This window comes from Taurulus bubalis, assembly GCF_910589615.1.
Source record: "Taurulus bubalis genome assembly, chromosome: 4".
Lineage (NCBI taxonomy): Eukaryota > Metazoa > Chordata > Actinopteri > Perciformes > Cottidae > Taurulus > Taurulus bubalis.
In genome coordinates, this window is record NC_136592.1 from 7972444 (window position 1) to 7986706 (window position 14263).

Here is a 14263-nt window from a genome sequence, read left to right on the forward strand (position 1 = left end):
GCAGCAAAGTTGCAGATTGAACTGATTGAAACTTTTCCCGTGTGCAAAGTGAGTTGGAAGAACTACGGTGGCTGATGTGAAAACACAAATGGCCATATCTAGAGCCTGTGTTTGGTTTGTCCTTTCTGGGCTACTGTAGAAACAGTGAAGTGGACCCGCTCCGTATGCTGATATACATGGCTGATTTTAAGATAGCAAAAACACAACAATTATTTTGAATAAGTAGGTTTTCTTTAATGTATAATCATCTGAAAATATGGTATTCCATTTCTGCCAATAGATCCACTTTAATGCTACACACTGGCCCTTTAATAGTATATAAAATGATCCTCATAACAACAACGTGTGCAAGAATTTCCTAGCAGCTGTGCTACTGTGTTATGTCAAACAGCAGAAGGATAATGTAATACAGCTTAGATTTAACAAGGAAGGTGGAAAGCAGTGAAAAGCACATTTTCCATACTACTCTGCAAACAACGAGGCATGAAGCTTAGTTAAAGTACAGGCTAAACAAAGACACATATCACTTTAAATATGTTTCTATAGCAGCAAACAAGTGTGGCTGACATTGTTTACCAGGGACGAGAGTACAATGTGATCAGAATGAGTCTCTGATCTTGGACCTCCAGTTTATGGCCCTTTCAAAGCCATTTCTGCCAGTCTGGTAGTCACTGATAGCCTGTCTGATCTCCTCCTCTGTGGTCATTACAAACGGACCTGAAGGACACACACACACACACACACAGATTCAGTTTTTGTTTGTTACAAAAACATTTCTTTTGTGCAGTGACTTGTTGCCAACACACATGACGTACCCTGTTGTACCACAGGCTCTTTGATTGGCTCCCCAGCGATCAGCACAAAATGGGAAACTTCAGAGCCCTGAGGAGGCCATAAGAAGCAGTGATGTCATCTAAATCTGTATGTGAAGTGGACACTTTCATTTGTAATTTGGAAATCAGTCATCTGGACCCCCCAATACGTTCAAAAACAAAACTGTAGGGTCACAAGAAAGAAAATAACATTTATATTACAGAAAAGTTACACAATAGTTTTCCTTGTGAAGTTCGATGTACTTCCCCTCAATGGGTCCTCTAAAATGTTCATATTAAACAATCTGAGAAGGAAAGGAGACTTTTTGATTGAACTCCTCACAAGATGAGGTTGGGAACCACAGTGGTGCTGTTGCATCAAAACCAGCTGAATAAAAGTTGATTGAATCTGATTGATTTGGGAACAACAAACAAACAAACAGTGGTCTGACTATGAAGATTTAGGTTAGCAAATTAAATACTGGAAACATTAAAACCAAATTAGGTTTCCCAAATATTTGACATTAAGAAGTCCACGCCTAAAAAACAAAGACGCCCCTTTAATGGACGTTTCTGATTGGTGGCATGAAACCTGCTAACCGAACAACGGGTGAAACATTTTCACTGTTTTGGGGAGAGAAAAAAAGATTGGCTACCACTGGTTTCTCACCTTGTTTTCTACTCTGACGCAATCTCCGTCTCCCAACACCACGGTGTGATGAGGCTCCACCTTCTGCTGCTCCTCATCTGGGCCTTGAAAAGCAGAAAAGTTCAGTTTTAAGCAACACTGCACATTTTAAGCACATTTTTCAGACCGCACAAACGATTTTTTTTCAGGGGTTAAAAATCTTTTTTGCGCCAGTGTTTCTGAGATAGGAGTGAGCCATCTTCACAATAATAAGATCTTTGATGTGACGTGTCGAGTCTTCTTGGCCAATCAGCGTCCCGTTTCTCGACATGCGCTCTCTGTACCTCTGCTAGCGCTCTGCCTCCGTTAGCACCCTCCACCCCCGCTGTCCTCCTCCGGGCGCCAGGAGTGAAGCTCGCCCAGAGCGCCACATGAGCTCGGGCCGGCGCTGTTTAGGCTCCTCTTGGCGGGCCCTGCTCCAGCAGCTATAGGCTACCATGGCGAAAAGAAAGGCAGAGCAGACGCCCCAGAAAAAGGTCTGTCTAACGTTCAAACATGAGTGGCTAGATGAAATAGTCCAAACTGACACAGGTAGGATGAAACGTTCAGACATATTTAAATATGAAGAATATGAAGTTATTAAATTGTTTCTATAGGCTACCTTTAGGAAAAATGACACCATGTCAATTTAATAGGCCTATAATTATTGTTAAGCACTGCATTAGCATTTTTTTTCAATTCCACTTAAATGTTGTACCTGCTGAGAATTGACTAAATACCTTTGATACTTTTATTTTGTGTATATATATATATATATATATATATATATATATATATATATATATATATCATTATCAGTCATAACCAGTGAACCAGTCATAACCTCCCCTTATTGAAGTTCAACAAAGATCCTTTAAGTTCGACTAAACTGACTGGGAACATTTTAATGATGGTGTTTTACCAAAGTCCAGCCATTATAAAGGATATTGAATAAATATCAACCGTGTATACATATAGATGCATTTGCTGTCATCTCTTTGAATCCCCTATGGCTAACGCAGGCTTGTCGTCATTTTCGGCAGATCGCGTGGTTGTGAATTGCTCACAGTGCTGAAATGTGCGCTCAGAAAAAATTTAATTTGCTCAATGCTGAAAAAAATTAGAGGGAACATTGACCAAGGTGCTTCTGTAGCTATGCCTATTGTGTGTTAATGTTAGTTAGTCCCGATGGGCAGGTGGCACCTTGCATGGTAGCCCCTCCCTTCAGCGAGTGAATTTGGTGAATTTGGTGAATGGGTGAAGCAGTGCCTCATTGGAGGGAAATAATTCATTGGTACAGTCGGATCAAAGTCTTGATGGTCAGTCAAAAAGGAAAAAGAACTGCAACCAGTTCATTGGCATTGCTATTAAACTTTCCCCCACAAACTGGCTTCCTTGCTGCTTCAGAGTCGACATGTGCATCATTAGGTTACGTTACATTTAGCCGATGCTTTTATCCTAAGCGACTCACATTGTTACTTTATACACCGTAGACACAGCAAGGGGGAGCAATTCGGGTTTAAGTGTCTTGCTCAAAGACGCAACGACAAAGACTAGCGGCGCCGGGGCTCAAACCACCGACCCTCCGATTGAATGACGGGCACGCTAACCACTGAGCCACAGTCGCATCATTAGTAGTAGTTTCACAAACAGAACCGCTGTGAGTTAAATAGAAGTACAGGCACCTGCATGTTTCAGACACTTTGACCCGTTTCATTTGCACGCTGTGACGCACACAGCGTGCTGACACTAGACGCTGAGAAAGCCAGACACTTCCACTTGCGGTCGATGCATCACAGCCAGCTGGTCCTAATTTGGCCGGATTACATTTAGAGTTGGATATTTAAGATTAAAAAACGTCTTTAATCTTTGCAGCCAATTTCATCCTCTCGTGACATCAAAACATCTGCCGGCAATTATGGCCAGTCTGAGAGAGCTCCTGCAGTGCAACGAAGGATAATACTCAAATCATAATGAAATGTTATGAATTATTTTATTTTTTTTAAAGGGGAATGCTGATTGAAAACAGGTTTCAACAAACCAAGAAAGCCCCTTAAAATGAGTTTGTTGTCAGAGGCGTTCTTTCTCATGCGAGGGGAATTCCCTGATGACAAAATATTGCCCATTAAGTAGGAAATGCAGTATTTCACAGTATAATGTCCAACAGCATTAGTGATACAAAGGGGCGTAATTATATATGTGTGTGTAAGGTGATTGATAAAAAGTTAGCGCGCTACTGTGCAGAAAAAACGACCATCTCAGTGAATGTTTCATTCGGATTGAAGTGGAGTGGTCGACAGTATGAACCCATCAGGCTTTCAAGTGGAACACATGGTTATTTTGGCTGGGCGTAGAAGGGAAGTTGCGATTGGACTGAGATCACACACATATTTGTAACGTAGATATGGCAGCAGGAAGAGCAGGGAGGAAAGAGAAGGAGTCATCAAACAGACTGAAGGGAGCACACACACCCAACTAGAAGAATAATGGTCGTACCATGGTGGAGAGGAAGAAATCGCTAATAATCTGTACTGGACTATACAAGACAGGCAATAAGGGAAATAAACCATAATATCTTATTGCGGCAAAGAATGCAAGAGTGCACATGGGAATTTTAGGGGGAACATTAACCAGACAAAGCTCACCGACATGAACGGATCCTGATAGCGTGTAGATGAATGCAGTCCATCCTGTCAAACACAATCACATTATTCATATTAACGTATTTGTGTGAAAATTTCCCAAATTCCCAAAGTGTCAAACTACTGATTAAGAGAAAAATTACCCCTGAAACTTTAATTCATTAATTCCTTATTGGTCCCACAGTGGGGAAATGTATTCTCTGCATTTGAACCCATCCCTAGTGACTAAGCCTCGTGAAGCGCCCGGGGAGCAACTGGGGCTTCAGCGTCACTTCCACATGCAAACTATGGGGAGAGCAGGGATCGAACCGGCTACCTTGTGGTATCAGGACGACAATATTTAGCCCAGGTTATATTTTCTGCATCTGCGTCTGCATCTGCATCTGCATGGCCACGAGAGTCTGCATAATGTTCATTTTGTCATCATATTTCCCTTTTCATTGAGCTGTAATGCTCTCTTTCCCTCCACGTCTCTCTCTCTCTGTTCATGTAAAACGCTGAGCTGTCGTGTCCTCAAACAGCTTTACAAGCCCAGAGGTGTTTCGCGTTACTGTTTATGAGCGCTGATAACATTGTGTACACATTTCTAAAGTGCCAACATAATGTAATCCTTGTGTTTTCTGACTAAGATCCTTCTGAATGCAACTTCTAAAAGGCTAACCACAGTACTCGGTGTTCTATTAACAGTGGGGGCAAATATGAGAGCACTATTTTATAATTACTGTGTATGGTCGTTGTGGATGTTTGAGAAGTTCAGAACAGAATATCGAACAGAATATTAATAAATAAATATTGCCCCTAATGCTGCGTTCACACCAAAAGTGTTGGTTGGTTTCCCTTGCAAATTGTTTCATGGCGAGGATACGAAAAATGAGGAGGGCTGGCTGACACAACCATGAGATGCTGTTGTATAAGCGTCCTTTCAGGGCATTTAAAGGCCTTTTTGTTATTAATAAAACCCTCTATACACACACTGGTGTTAATCTCCTACCTGAGGGCACTGGCTGCACATGCAGGGAATCTGTCTGCAGTCTGAAGTCCAGGTACAAGGTCGGTGTCCGTGTGTAGACCTTAGACTGTAGGGGGAAGTTACACACACACACAAACAAGCTTTAAATATGTTGTACGAAACAGAAAACACACTCATGCACACTTTGAAATAGTGGCGCCAGTGACTGTCATTCTCATTTGTTTACAACTTGAGAACCATCTGCACTGCTGTTCAGATGAGTTATGAACAATAAGTAAAAAAGCTGCTTTGTTTTGTTGCTACCCACATATTATTTCCCAACCTACTAAGAATCACAGGGGTTTTCAGATACAAAGTCACAACCTATGATTTAATGGCTTACACTTCATGCACGAGTCAGCGTTGTACAGTATGTCGTAGGTTTTTTTATTGATATCGTGAGTGAAAAGTTGAGATGAACCTCAGCATTGAGACTTTGGAAAACCGGAAACAAGCGCGAGAAAGTGAGCAAAGTTAAGGAAATGAAACCTGCATTTTACTAGAGTTCTTAATTCCTGTTCCACTCTTGTCATCTATTACAATACAATAAACACAGTCAGTGTTTTTAGGGACTTATCAGCACAACTTACCAGTGCAGGACAAGTTACATGAACTGTAATCAATTAGTGACATTTTGGAAAGACACATGAGATTAACATATCTTTGGCATGTGAGACTGAGCAGCATCATCGCATGAATGGACAACAAACTCAGATCACAGCAGCAACAATAGTTAAGTTAAAATACATTATGTCATGAAGAATTTTCTTGTGCAAAGGGCTCTTAAATAACACTGTGTACTACCTGCCCAGCATCAAACAGCAGACAGCCACAGTTTCAGGCCAAATGGTGAACAAAGTGGAGCGTTTAGATATTTCTCTTAGAGGTTGGTGGAGACCAAAACAGTGCTAAAAGAGAGGGAATGTTGGACTCACATTCATCAGGTGACCTCAAAAACCACATGAATGATAATGTTGATCCATAACTGCTGGATGTCTAAATAAAAAGCTGCTTGCTAAAAAAGGTTTGCCACATCAACTTAAAAGGTGATGATATACACGTGTATATGTATACACACAGGGGCTTTAAAAATAGAGGAAAACAAGTTTCTAATAAATTAATAAAAACTAAACGTTGATAAAGAATACAAACAATAACTAAAGTAAGAATTTTAGAGGAGGAAGAGGCTGCAATGACCTATGTTAAAACCAGAGGTTGTAAAGCATGAACAGTGTCTCAGGCAGTGACGCAAAAATCCAAACCATAGTTTGCCTAATCTACTCTCACGCTCTCTTCAGCCTTAAATTCGTCATCAGCCCTCACTCCACATAACCACTAACGTTCACAAGTGTAATAATACAAGTTTACACGCACACAAACACACACATGCATGCATGCACATTTATGTAATTGTTTGTCCTTTCTTCCTTTTTGCCTCGAGCATCCACCAAATCACGATGAAATCAACGGCTAGCAGAAAAGTAAACATAATATTCATTTTCAAAGCTCTCTTCTCTCTGTGGCTTGATTTAATGATGCTGCAGTGACATCACAACCCTGTGGGTGAATTATGAACAAACACACACACACACACACACACACACACACACACACACAAACACACACACACACACACACACACACACACACACACACCTTTGCTCCTAAAGCTTCTCCAGATATCACAGCGACTGTAACTCCTCGCTGGCTGGGTTTGGGGATCTGTGAGCCTTTAAGCTCCTGGTACGCCGGTTCCACCATCTTGTCTCGACTGGGCAGGTTCACCCACAGCTGTAAGCCCACCACCGGCTCCTCTGACACGGGCATCTCGGCATGGACCACGCCCCGTCCTGCAGTCATCCACTGGTGGACAAGGAGACATATTTCACATATACCAAAGACACAATCAGATATGTCTCACACACACACACACACACACACACACACACACACACACACACACACACACACACACACACACACACACACATATATATAGATATATACTTATCGATAGGCGTCTGAATATGATAATATCATAAATACATTCGTTCAACAGCTTCTTCTCCTTTAGTCCAGCTAGAATTCTGCTCTCAAGGCTAATGCTTTAATGCAGCTGACCTCTGAGTTTTCATCTATGCCAATTCATCATGGGGTTTGGTCTATTTTATTGCGTTGTGCGTATTTATTGACTGGATAATAAAACATGCAGAATACAACAGATAATAAACCAGAAAACATAAGCAGCACAGATCTGTGCGCCGTTTGAAGTGAAATAAATCAGTGATTCAAACTAAATCCAAAACAGTTATGCAGTCCAACTTGGAAATAAGCTGCCAGTGTGGGTATAAAGTCATAATACAAAGTGAGATTGTGTGTGAAAATATGTAGATGTTCTTTCATTTAAAACTATGATACAGCTTGTAATATTGCACTCTGTTTATTGTTTAATGTTATGCACCTTCTGCCAGGACAAATTCCTTGTATGTGAAAACATACATGGCAATAAATGATTCTGATTCTGATATAATGATGCTCATACCAACGGTTAACTATATAAGTAACAGTTGTCATATATTTAAGTTTGATTTGTTTCCTTTCTAAAAATGCATATACACAGATGTTGAATTGTTTCAAACTTGTACATTTTCTCTGTTGACTTTCCGTCTCCACCGCTTCCTTTCCTGCTTTAATCTGAGACAGCGTTGGAGCTTTCCCTACAGCTCAGGCAGGCAGCTGTTTAAGCATCTGCAGCTCTAACATGACGTCCTCTCCGAGCCGTCGGATGGTGCACATGGTGGTTACAGCAAATTCAGCTGAACTGACTGAACCTCTGCTGCAGATTGAAGCCGAGTCAGCAGCCTGTGTGTGTAACTTTACTACTTTAAAACAACACAGGAAACAGCCCACAGGGCATGATATCCAATTAGAGGGAGTGCACAACATTATAATGCATATGCGTATGCCAATAGGTTTACGTTGCTTGCTCTTGTAGTTTCATTCACCTAAATAACAAGTGGACTGACTGCTTCTAGTTCACTATTAGGAGGATTAGACTGATAATGATCACATTGTTAGATAACACGCATCTGAGGTCTGAGAAAGACAGAATATTTTCATTTTATTTCTATATTTAGCTATTTTATTAGTGGCAGTGTTAAAAGGAATAGTTTGACATTTTGCGAAATACGCTTATTTGCTTTCTTGCTGAGAGTTATAGTTATCAATCTCTCGTGTCTGTACGGTAAATATAAAGCTACAGTCAGCAGCTGGTTAGCCTAGCTTAGCACAAAGAGCGGAAACAGCTTTCATGTGTTATCTCCTTCCAGGAGTCTTGTCGGGACTGCAAAGTCGCTAGGCAATCAGTGCTAATGTGTCCAGAAGGAAATTGTTCTGAACACATATAACTGAAAATTGTCATTTTTACATTTCAGTTTGTGTGCGAAGATATCTCAAGATATAATGAGAGATTTACATGTGCTGTATGAGTTCATCAGGCTAGCTGTTCCTCCTGTTTCCATTATTTGTGCTAAGCTAAGCTAACAGTCCCTAGCTTGACAGCGGTGTTAATCTTTTCGTCTAACTCTCGACAAGAAAGCATCATTCCCAAAATGACCAACTTGCTTTCAGAAAAGATCAAAAAGATAAATTGTAAAAAAAGAAGTGAAGCAGTACTTGCAGATCTCCAGCTTTCAGTTGTCCTGAATGTCCACAGAAGTCTTCATGGGCCGTGATCCCCTCTAAAACATAGGTTACCTGTTTGAGGAAAGACACACATAGAGCATCATGATGACTTAATAATTAGTTAGATTTCAAAATCAATTAAAAGAACGGGGCTTATTTTTCAACTTCATCTTGTTTCAGCCTTTTTTTGACCACTTCTTTGACATCACGTGCATTCAGTGAATCATAACGTTCCAGGTTTAATTAACTCAGGCTATGAGCCTACAAACGAGTGCTGCTTTGACACTAAAAGCATGTGTGCGCTCCTTTCCCGGCCCGAGTGGTCAGAGTGGACAGGAGAGAAGTGCTGAGTAATGGGTCACGGGGTCAAAGGTGAACATCTGTGTAAGGGAGGAAGGTTTGGGCCCCTGCAGTGAACTGCCTGTGATCTGTCTCCACAGCTGTGTGATTTCAAAAGTCATGCGAGTGCGAGCAAACACACCTGCTGAAAGGCATGCTGGGAGTGTAGCCTAGTCTGTCCATCCGCACCGGGAGATTTAAGTTGCATCTGCCAACTCAAATACACTTGGAGGTATGCCAATCTGAGGACAATATCTTAGTTTTTAAAGTTTGACCTTAAAGACACTTCCTGATCAATTCATCAATGTGGCTGAAGTATTACTGCTAACGCAGAGTTACATAAATGCAAAATACATGCAGGGCAGAAACCAGTTAAGTGCAGGCAAAAGTAAAAGGCTGTCCATTTCTAAAGATGCAATGAAATGAAAAACTGCATAAGTAGTCCATAAAACACTTACTGCACCTATACTGTGACTATTCACCATCCAGACACATGCTCAAATGTAATTTGCTTAAAAGCAGCAATAATTAATTTGGCCATCAGAGCAGGAGAACATTGAGCAACTAAGAGCAACACTATGTTATGTTATGTTTCTGTCCATGTGATGAATGTCGCTACTCAATGTTCCACCTATCTCTACCTGTGTCTGTCTGCTGTTTGGTGCTGGTATAGTGTATAGGTAATGCATTAGAGTGTGTTTGCTGATAACAGCTGCCAGTGAATGAAGTGGATGAAAGAAAACAGGGGGCTAGAGAGCTGCGAGGTACTACAACTCCTGGCGGAGCTGCAGGGAAACGGCCGGCCTGGCTGATATTTCTCTGTGGGTTTGTGACCACATGCAGCAGCAACAGCTTTAAAGTCAAAGTGATCAAAATACATGTGTTAAAGCCAGAGTATAAACATCATAGATATTGAAAAATAGTGATATTAGCTGCAACTGTATTTCTAAATCATTCAGTTTTTAAATTGACCAGAGAGTCTTTCAAGTGCAAATGGTGATTTAAGTTGTTTAAGTTATGTCAATTATTGTCATCAGTTACATATCTGTCAATTAAATAATCTATAATTCATTTTCAACACTATTCTAAATGAAATAAAGACATAAAATAAATGACAAAATGCAGGGAAGGAAATTAAAATGGAGAGGCGGCTGTAGATTCAGAGCTGTACTAAATAAGTTTTAAATATGTTTGTGTCAACACAGAAGCTAGGTCTACTTTGTTAGAACTAGCGTAGACTGGAGTGAAATACTGGAATTCCTCTTTCAAAATAGGGGACTTTTTTGTTTCATGATCCAATTTCAACCCACAGCTTTCTGTGGGATCTTTGAAATACTATAAACCTAAATCAACAAGTGTGGGAGGCAAAGTGTCTCTGTCGCTGTCTGGATACTGTCCTGCTGTCGCCATCTTGTGATCAGAGTAGGTATTTCACCCCTCAGTGAAACCTGTTTATGCTGTGCTTCTGTTTTTAGGAACTTTCAGTTCTTTGCCTGCTCAGCACCTTATTGTTTTGAGGTTTTAGAGGGGAATTATTTTGTGAGGGAAAGTGCTGCTATAGTTAGATTCTTCATTGTGGCGAGTACCATTTTGTGCTGAGTTTTGAAAGAAGGAAGTAAAAAACATTTAAGATTTTGCTGACAATCTACTGTTTGACAAATGAATGTGTTGACATGAAAGATTGTATTTTTTTACAAATAATATTATGAAAAGACAGTTAAATTTTAAAATGACTGTCATTATTGATTTACCTGCAGATAATGGATCATATAAATTTCATTAAAAAAAACAAATGCATTGCGTTTATGTCATCACATAAGTCAAAGATGAGCAGCAAATTCTCACAGATGAGAAGCCGGACCGAATAAATCAAGTCAAATATATTTTATTTATTTAGCCCAGTATCACAAAATAGCTTCAAGGGGCTATATAATCTCTTGTAAATGTCTGTATGGTCTAAAACTAAATGTGGTATTTTGCAGAAAGTGTTAATAATGATGCTGTTACATGACTGATCAGTGGACTGCATGTACAGAAACCAGAAACAACGTTTCACCACGGTGGAAATTGTTCGGTCAGGTGAATAATACAAGGGCAACAGATTTGAGTTTCTCACCTTGATTCAGACTTAAAACTGACTTTAACTGTATGTGGGCCTACTTTATCAGGTCAGCGACCAAGGCTCCCCAACTTTCTCCATCTTATCCAAGTATTTTCTGCTCCAGCGCCTAACATTTAAATTATTCATTTTAAACATAAATATTCTTACTGTCTCAAATCCTCTGTGAGGATGGTCTGGAAAACCTGCCGGCTTGCTCACTCTGAACTCATCCAACATCAGGAAAGGATCAAGGTTTCTCAGCTGGAAATAAAATATTCATGTTATTGCATAAATTACAATGATGGCTGCCATGTTGAGTTTTTTGCAACAAGGGTTGATTAGCTCGGTGAGATGCTGACCTCCTTTCTACCGATGCTCCTGCGGACACGAGCGCCGACTCCCTCCGACTGTTCCACACTGAGAACTGTCCTTTCCACCTTCCTCACGTTCATTGTGCTGGAACAGGATTCACTAGTCACCGCAGAAACATAAAATATCCAATAGTATTCATTCACGGCGGAGATCATGACAATAAGGCATTCATGAGCAAAATGAAAAAGGCTTTGTTTTGAGGCAACAAGTCCATGTTTTTCTTGTGTAAATGTCTTTACAATATTCAACATTAGAGTCAATAGTATCATTTGATATGGGTCATGTTAAATACATGTATGTGTCCATTTATTAACTTTACAGTCTTTTAATATGCTTCATACATCAAAGAAAATGTCCTCCTCCTCACTGACTGATGAAGTGCAACCAGTAAGCATGCAGTGGTGAAGGGCAGGGAAGCATTCAGCTTTTCTTTCTCTATTATTCTTTAACATCTCAAATTGTATACGTGTGTGTTCTCAGAGTTAAATTATATCTTAAATGCAATTCAACCTTAAATTGTTTTCTTTGAAGAAAAAAAAAATGGACATATGGGGGAGAAACTATTATGGGAAAATTCCCAAATAAAATAGTGCCAAGTAACATGACAAATAATCGGAAATGGCATGTGATCAGGGGTTTCCCGGTTTTGAAAATACTCTTCCTGTCAAATTGGAGGCGACGAGTGCGTCAGCTGAGCTGTCAGCTGACGCACTCGCTGCTGCCGTCAGCTGATCGCAGCAAGCACATTCCAAACCTGCAGGTCTGTTTACTGGCACAGACACAGGAACAATTTAGAAGCACATTATAATAATTATAATAAACTAACCCGTTCTTCCGACTTGGGTGTGTTCCCAAGTTTGGGTCGTAACGTGGTAACAGCGTGGACACTACATTTGAGATGTGCGTTGTATCTTTACGTCAATTCTCCAAATCGCTATTTCCTTTCCCGATTATTCTGACAGTCACGCGAATGCAGCACAAATACTTTCTCACATTAAAGGATGCGTTTTCACGTGTGGTTGGCAGGCTGCAGCTGGACCCTCTTCCCACTGTTTACCCACACTGAGTCAATCACCTCCTACCTGTTACTTCCGTTTTCAACATCCCTGTCCGGAACAAACCCACCTACCTCAAAGTGTAAGACACGTGACGACGCTGTTCTACAGTGTTTATGTCCACCGAGGAATGGCCGCCGGGTTGATGTTGTGGCTGCAGCCCCGCTCACCTGCTCAGGTAGGACGCAATACAGGCTTGTTGATTCAAGGTTTGGACTTGCGGTTTGACGCATGCGCAGTGGAACGAGCTAGAATGTTGGAGGGGTAACACTGCATAAGGCGCTAGAAATAAGGTCTGGTGTCTGTGCGGGGTCTCTTACAGCACTTTTTGGTTACGCTCGTGCGCAAGTGAAGACCATATTTTACTGCGCAGGTGTTGCACCCCTCGGGTATGACGTGTGGCTTTTCTTCTTTTAAGTATCCTTGGCTTCAAGGCCGAAGTCAGGAGGCGTGGTTAAACACATTTTCGCAGCGTGAAGTGAGATGCTGGGATTAAGGAGCAGTTAGTTTTAAAAGGAAATTAAAACAACTACTTTAAAAAATAGAACACACAATCTATGATTTTAATGTGACCCAAAGTTCAACAGGCTTACGCTAACGTTACTTATAAGCACAAAACTAGCTTCGATTCAGAAGTTTTTAATGCCATACAATATTTGCTTATGTGACCATTTTAACTCATGCGATATGATAGCAGAGACAAGGTTTCCCAGGTTAGTAACAATTATGTTTATTAAATATAATTAGAAATACCCTACCACTTTGTGGGAACAATGGGAATGGGGATCCTGCATGTATAAAGTACAAGAACTTATAATCAGGGGGTTGAGGGACAGTAGCTACTGGAAACATGTAAGGGAAGTGTTGACCAATGCAAAATGACAGTGAAATACCACACACAAAACTAAATGTGGCGTGCAAGGTGCAAACACTGCAGACACAATAAACCTTGCAATAGACAGCGAGGTGACTCTGGCTACTGGCCTCTGACCCCCACCTCCTGGATCAAGTTCTGGCCTTGAACAGAGGTACTCCCTTTAATAAAAATCCACCTCAAAACTAACAGACATAGAGATTGAAACTAGGCAAAACAGTCAGCACTGCAAGAAAAGAAAATTACAAAATTACCAAATCCACTGAGTGAGTAATACAGTAACAGTCCCCGAGGGCGTTGAATCAGCAGGAACATGCAGTCACCTCTTTATCATCAGCCACCACAACCCAGGGAGTGTGCTGGTAATCAAGAGAAAGTCTGGCCTATACGTTAAAACAGTCAGCCCTCCAAGCCACAAACAAGACACTGACACAGACAAATAAAAGAAACAAAAGCAGCTCCAATCAACTCAACACAGGAATGAGGGGAAGTGTCTTTGCAGCCTGAGTGTTTACCTGGTTTATATGAGGAGTGTGAATGAGCTACACCTGTTGTCTATTTGAAACCTGTCCGGCTCACGTCCAAGCCCAATTCCTGTGTCGTGAATATACCTGGAATTCACGTTTAAAAACGACTGATTGGGCTTTTAAAGATTAGCACGACTCTGTATTAGATTTAGGATATAATAGTCGTTATAGTCCCCCCCGC

The 14263-nt window shown here is 40.8% G+C and overlaps 1 protein-coding gene across 3 annotated transcripts; it reads right to left on the reverse strand.

The window, feature by feature from the left end:
• Positions 1-226: 226 nt before the first annotated feature.
• Positions 227-12841, reverse strand: pir (pirin). 3 transcript variants are annotated; one of them, XM_079216735.1, is made up of 10 exons: positions 12756-12841; positions 11614-11725; positions 11423-11515; positions 8806-8886; positions 6787-6993; positions 5113-5197; positions 4125-4169; positions 1483-1565; positions 816-882; positions 227-717 (listed from the first exon to the last, which is right to left on the reverse strand). In XM_079216735.1, exons 2-10 carry the CDS (start codon positions 11704-11706, stop codon positions 599-601), a joined length of 873 nt encoding a protein of 290 aa, XP_079072861.1. In that variant the 5' UTR covers positions 11707-11725; positions 12756-12841; the 3' UTR covers positions 227-598. The 3 variants fall into 3 exon arrangements, with proteins under 3 accessions (XP_079072861.1, XP_079072862.1, XP_079072863.1); XM_079216736.1 differs by lacking the exon at positions 816-882; XM_079216737.1 differs by lacking the exon at positions 227-717 and having other exon boundaries at positions 828-996.
• Between the last annotated feature and the right edge of the window lie 1422 nt (positions 12842-14263).